Source organism: Babylonia areolata, chromosome 29 (genome assembly GCF_041734735.1).
Source record: "Babylonia areolata isolate BAREFJ2019XMU chromosome 29, ASM4173473v1, whole genome shotgun sequence".
Classification (NCBI taxonomy): domain Eukaryota; kingdom Metazoa; phylum Mollusca; class Gastropoda; order Neogastropoda; family Buccinidae; genus Babylonia; species Babylonia areolata.
In genome coordinates, this window is record NC_134904.1 from 4,030,369 (window position 1) to 4,037,300 (window position 6,932).

Consider the following 6,932-nt stretch of genomic DNA (forward strand, 5'->3'; position numbering starts at 1 on the left):
TTTCATGTCCGAGTGAGTATGTTTGTGTCACTGAAACCTGATTGTATGACACAGGAAACGAATGACGAGCGCCCAGTGGCAGTCGTCAGTCGGCTCTTCCCAGGCAGGCAGCATGTTGTGCAAATGATTCCGTGTTTCTAAAGCGCTTAGAGCTTGGTCTTCGACCGAGGATTCACTTCACTTCGCTGCATAAGTATATAAGTTTCTATATCATCATATCTATTCCTATCTGTACTGTATTTGTATGTATCTTTCTTGTCCCAACATATTTCTCTGTGTGAAATTCGGGCTACTCTCCCCAGGAAGAGCGCGTCGCTACACTGAGAGCGCAACCCATTTTTTTGTATTTTTCCTGCATGCAGTTTTATTTCTTTTTCCTATCGAAGTGGATTTTTCTACATAACTTTTTCCATGGACATCCCTTTTGTTGCCGTGGGTTCTTTTACGTGCGCTAAGTCCATGCTGCACATGGGACCTCGATTTATCGTCTCATCCGAATGACTAGCGTCCAGACCACCACTCAAGGTCTAGTGGAGGGGGAGAAAATGCCGGCGACCGAGTCGTGATTAGAACCGGCGCGCTCAGATTCTCTCGCTTCCAAGGCAGACGCGTTTACCTCTAGGCCATCACTCCACATTGGGACCAAGCTATGGGAAATGCAGTGACGACAGTTGTGTTGATGATGCAGGTGACATCGGCACAGTATCGTAGTCACAACAATACCAGCCAAACAACAACGGAGCCATGATAATTTTGAGACGATGATCTTGTCATGGTGAAGATGATGACGATGATGATGATGATTAGGATGATCAGGATAGTGATGATGATCATCATCAACATCATCATAATCAACATCATCATGGCAAGGCATCTGCTCTCAAGGTTACGTCCTCGTTTCGTTTTGATTCCAGAAATCTGTGAAAGACCCCCCCACCCCCCCGCCGCCCCCCGCCATACCCCCCCCCCCCCCCTCACCCCACGCCCTCCAGCTGCCAGTTAACAAGCAAACGAACGAACGAACAAACAAACAAACAAAAGCAAATCTATTCATCTCTCTGTCGACAGGTACGCAACAATCTCAAAGGTGACGACACAGCTGAAACTGACGGAATCGAAGAAGTCGTTGAAGAAGAACTGGATGACGACGGCGATGATGAAGAAGACGAGGACCACAACGACGACCACAACGACGACGATAACGACGAGGTGGATGCGCAAGACGACCTGAACCGGAAAATCGCCCAACTGGCCGTCAATGCCTTCAGCCACCACGACGAAGAAGACTCCGACAATGTGAACAACAACCACGTGGAACGTGATGAACATGAGTATGTTGATACCACCGCTGTTGCTGCCAACAACGCATCTGACAATACCAACGCTTCTCTGCCAAGGAAACATGGACACGGACACGGACATGGTCACGATGGAAAGGGGAAGGGGGCTGAGGAGGAGGAGGAGGAAGAGGAGGAAGAGTACGTTGTGCACGAGTATGAGGATGTTGCTGATGCTGAGCACGTGGGAGGTGATGAGGGATTGGGAGGTGGGGGGAAGAAGGATTCTGAACATGGACAAGACGAAGAGAAGGACAGTCAGCAACAGCAGGCTGAGGGAAAGAAGACAGGAAAAGATGGCGATGATGATGATGATGATAATGATGATGATAATGCACCCCACCCACAACAACATTCCCAGGGACAAACAAACAAACACAGCAACAGCAACAAAGAAAACCCAGGAGAAGAAGAAGAAGAAGAAGAAAACCACACACCAACTCACTCACCTTTCACAACGATACAGATACATCACTTTGAATCGGAAGCTAACACACCAGACTCTGACGCGGAAGAACCCCAGACCCCACCAGAAGAGGTCAACATCACCATCACCACCGACGCCCACAACAACAACATCATCGAAGACACCTCCAGCGAAAGCAGCAAAACCTCTGGAGCAAACCAAGACCCCCCACAACAACAACAACAACAAGAAAAAGACACCACACAAGATCCATCACTTCTTCACGCCAGAACCACCACCCTGACGACTGAAGACACTAGAACCAGCGCCCTACAAGACAACCACGGTTCCACATCCACAGCTGCACAGCCAACAGAACATCCCCATGAGAGAACAGCACCCGTACAGAAAGCCGGAAATTCAGAACCTCAAGCCGGGAACAGCCAGGAGGGTCGTCGTGCCAAACGGAGTGTGCTCCTGCACCAGATCGTCAGCAAGGACGTGGAGGGAGGGAGGACGCTGAAGAACGCCCGCAACACGATCTTCGGAAAAGACAGGATCCGAAGACTGGCGGCTCCCGCACAGGTGGGAGAAACCGAGCAACGGTTGCTGAAACCCCCCTTTGGAAGCGTTGAAGGAGAGAAGAAATCGTCACTAGAAATTCTGGGCAACATGCTGAAATCGGTCCTTGATCGTTTTCAAGGAGGGAGTTCTCTCCTGATGCAACAGGGCAGGGCGGTATCCGAGTCCTTAGAGCCACCACAATCACCGGACGCCTCAAACAGGAACCCATCGCGGAGACAGAACGCAGGAAGAGTCCTGAAAGTCGTCGAAGACGTGCTGGGTTCAGAGAAAAGGGTCGAGAAGGACGCGCTCGCCGTGACGAAAACGGCAGAAAAACCCTCCATCCGTGACGTCATCCAGGCGGCTAAAAACACCCCGACACGTGACGTCATCAAGGGGTTGGTGGTGGCGGAGGAGGAGGAGGAGCAGAAATCCGCCGCCCCGACGACGCTGGCCGTCATCCAGATGGCGGAGAAGTTCCTCCAGACTCACCCACCCTCAGGACTCAGGACGTCCGACGGCATGGAGGTCCACCGGATGCTCGCCACGTCCAGAACTTCCGGCGACGACGGACGGCGGGGGGCGGAGCGGGGCCTTCTCCTCCTCCCTCGCAGCAGCAGCAGCAGGCAAAGGAGAAGGAGCCGGAGGAGCGTGCTGGGCCAGGGTTTGAGTCCCGAGAGGTACGTGCCGCTAATCGAGCAGCTGGTGGAGCGGCTCAACTACCTGCAGCATTCTGTGGGGGTCTGCCACATGCTGCTGCCTGCCGGGCATCACCCCCCGGCCAACCGCACCCTGGGCTGATGGTGATGATGATGGTGATGATCATGGTGATGTCAATGGATGGTGCAGGCATTCATTTGTATGGCACGTTTCTCAAAGTGAATTTTTTTTTTTTAGCTGCTGGCAATCGTCCCATTCACTCGCAGTCACGCCCGAAATGACTAGCTACAGTCAAACCACACACACGCGCATCTATAAGCAGAAATCAGCTCGTTAGCACTGAAGGTAAAAGAAATGATGAAACGCGCGTGCCGGGTCTTGATGCTGTCAGGCAGCCAGCCAGCCCATCAGCCAACCTATCAACCAACCCCTCAGCCAACCTATCAACCAGCCAACCCATCAACCAACCCGTCAACCAATCCATCAACCTGCCCATCAGCCAACCAATCAACCAACCCATCAGCCAACCAATCCATCAACCAACCCATCAACCAAACAGTCCATCAGCCAACCTGTCTGTCACCAGCCCCTCAACTGCCCGACCCACCACTGTCACCAACCAACCAACCAACCAGGCAACCAACCAGGCAACCAACCAGCCAACCAACCAACAAGGCAACCAACCAACCAACCAACCAACCAGGCAATCGACCAATCAACCTATCAACTAACCACCGAACCAACCAACCAGGCAACCAACCAACCAACCAACCAACCAGACAATCAACCAACCAACAACCAATAAACTAACAAACCAACCGTTCAGCTGACGACAACCAGCCCACCTTACCAACCTGACCAACCTGACCAACCTGACCAAACTGACCAAACTGGCCAGACATCCAACTGAAGCAACAAGAAATAAGCAGCTAAACAGTCAATTGACTGATTACCAGACAACTAAACAGTTAACAACCTAGATAACAAACAACTAAACATTCAACAGACTGTCTGACCAAAAAAACAACAACAAAAAAACACACGCACAAAAAAAAAAGCAAACTAAACAGTCAACTGACTGACTTACTAACAAACAAATATAGACAACAAGCTGACTAAAAATCAACTGAACAGTTGAGTGACTGACTGACTGACTGACTAACAACTAAACAGTCAACTGACTTACTAACAACTAAACAGTCAACTGACTGACTAGCAACTAAACAGTTGACTGACTGACTGACGTACTGAATAACAACTAAACAGTCAACTGACTGACTTATTAACAAGCTACTATACAGTCAACTGACTGACTTATTAACAAGCTACTATACAGTCAACTGACTGACTTATTAACAAGCTACTATACAGTCAACTGACTGACTTATTAACAAGCTACTATACAGTCAACTGACTGACTTATTAACAAGCTACTATACAGTCAACTGACTGACTTATTAACAAGCTACTATACAGTCAAGTGACTGACTAACTACCAACTAAACGGTCAACTGACTGACTAATAACTAAACAGTCAGCTGACTGACTAACAAACAACACTCAAATGACTGACTAACTAACAAGCAACTAAACGGTTAACTGACTGATGAATAACCGACAAACGAATGAAACAAACGTATGTTTTGATTCCACAGACTTGTCTGATTATTTTGTTTCTTCGTTTTATCACATTCTGTGCATGTGTCTGTTTATATTTTTATACCAACCTGGCGTACATTACGATGGGTTTGTGCAAAAGTCAGGTGTATGTTTTTCGTTGTTGTTGCTTTCGTTGTTTTTTGTTTGTTTGTTTGTTGTTGTTTTTTAACATGTGGTGCAGCTTTAATTAATTATGGATTAGTCCACACACTCTCAAGCTTTTTCTGACACTGAAACTGTTACACGTAGCCATCCTGGTAAGTAATACAACACACACACACACACACACACACACACACACACACACACACACACACACACACAAGCACATACACACACGCGCACAGAAATCGCTGACCAAATCATTAGCACAGTTTTGTGTGTGTGTGTGTGTGTGTGTGTGTGTGTTCAATAATGAAAACAAAATACCCACTAAAGTCGATGACCCAAAATATAAGCACACTGTATGCTTTTTTTTTCTTTCTTGTTTGCTTGCTTGTTTGTTTTCTTTTTCTTTTTTACTTTTCTTTCCTTTTTCTTTCTTTCTTTTTTTTTAATTGACGAATGCATACAAACGCTAACTTAGCCGTTGACGATATAAGCCGGTATATTTGACTTTTTTTTTGTGTTGGTGTTGAAATTATGAATGCTACTAAAGAGACTTTCATCAATATTTAGTTATTGTAAATATGCGTTCCGTAGTATTACATTACATTACATTACATTACATTACTCTTATCCACCTCCCTGCATTTCACTGGATGATCACATGTCTGACTTTGTTGTTGCATTTGCTTGTGTATTGTATTGTATTGTATTGTATTGTATTGTATTTTTCTTTTTATCACAACAGATTTCTCTGTGTGAAATTCGGGCTGCTCTCCCCAGGGAGAGCGCGTCGCTACACCACAGCGCCATCCTTGTTGTTTTTTTGTTTTTGTTTTTTGTTTGTTTGTTTGTTGTTGTTGTTTGTTTTTGTTTTTTGTTGTTGTTTTTTCCCCTGCGTGCAGTTTTATTTGTTATTCTCTTCGAAGTGGATTTTTCTACAGAATTTTGCCAGGAACAACCCTTTTGTTCCCGTAGGTTCTTTTACGTGCGCTGAGTGCATGCTGCACACGGGACCTCGGTTTATCGTCTCATCCGAATGACTAGCGTCCAGACCACCACTCAAGGTCTAGTGGAGGGGGAGAAAATATCGGCGGCTGAGTCGTGATTCGAGCCAGCCGGCTCAGATTCCTAGGCGGACGCGTTACCTCTGGGCCAACACTGTTGTTGTTTTTGATGTTGTTGTTGTTGTTGTTTCTGTTGTTCTTCTTCTTGTCGTTGTGTCATCTGTTGTTTTTCATGACATCATGAATGCGAGAAAGCCGACCAAGTGTTTGACCATAAGCTCTATCATATGTCGGTCAATATTTTGTTTTCTTCAAGGTAAATCGAGTAATATTTATAATGTCTCTAACCTGTTACCAATATATGTGTCTTACAAACTAGATTAAAATTGTGCACACTCTGAAAACAACAACAACGTGGTTTTATGTTTGTCACACACACACACAAAAATTGCATTTCGCAACAACATATTCTGTAAATCAAATTACCACCACCACCACAACCACCACCACCAACAACAAAAAGCCATGTGTCTTTAAATGTTGAAAATTGTTAACTATTTCGAACATTCTGTCGTTGTCAGTATCAACTGTATGTCACTTCCTGGTGTGCTTTAAAATCGGAGATTACACATTGAATCTTATATGACGCTTGTCGAGCTTCCCTTGGCTATTGATGTACGCATGAGAAGTTAAATCGCGCGTGTGTGTCGGTGTGTGTGTGTGTGTGTGTGTGTGTGTGTGTGTGTGTGTGTGTGTGTGTGAGAGAGAGAGAGAGAGAGAGAGGTAAAACTACCAGCAAACATAATTATGTAGAATCAAACAAATGAAATATTTCAAGAAAGAAAAATGTTAAAAAATAACGGAAGTGCTGAAGTAACACTGATTTGTACGCGTGCTCGCACGCACACACACACACACACACACACACACACACACACACACACACACACACACAGGAAACTAGTTGATAATGTATTGCCCCCTCCCCCTTTTATATATATATATATATATATATATATATATATATATATATATATATATATATATATATATATATATATATATATATTGCGTTTTAGGTCATTGCTGTCACGCTAGTGTTTTCGGATTGACGATTTCACAGTTCTGGTTTATCCTTTCTCTGCAAACCACCCTTTAGCCTAACTACCACACACTATCACACACACACACACA

At 45.5% G+C, this 6,932-nt stretch overlaps 1 protein-coding gene across 2 annotated transcripts in view; it reads left to right on the forward strand.

Annotated features, from left to right (window-relative positions):
- Positions 1-6,379, forward strand: part of LOC143302209 (uncharacterized) — a 14,448-nt gene extending 8,069 nt beyond the window's left edge. For both annotated transcript variants that reach the window (XM_076616773.1, XM_076616772.1), the window contains exon 3: positions 1,069-6,379. In XM_076616773.1, coding sequence (XP_076472888.1) covers positions 1,069-3,108 — 2,040 coding nt within the window. In that variant the 3' untranslated portion in view covers positions 3,109-6,379. The remainder of the gene's footprint in view (positions 1-1,068) is intronic.
- The last annotated feature ends 553 nt before the right edge of the window (positions 6,380-6,932 follow it).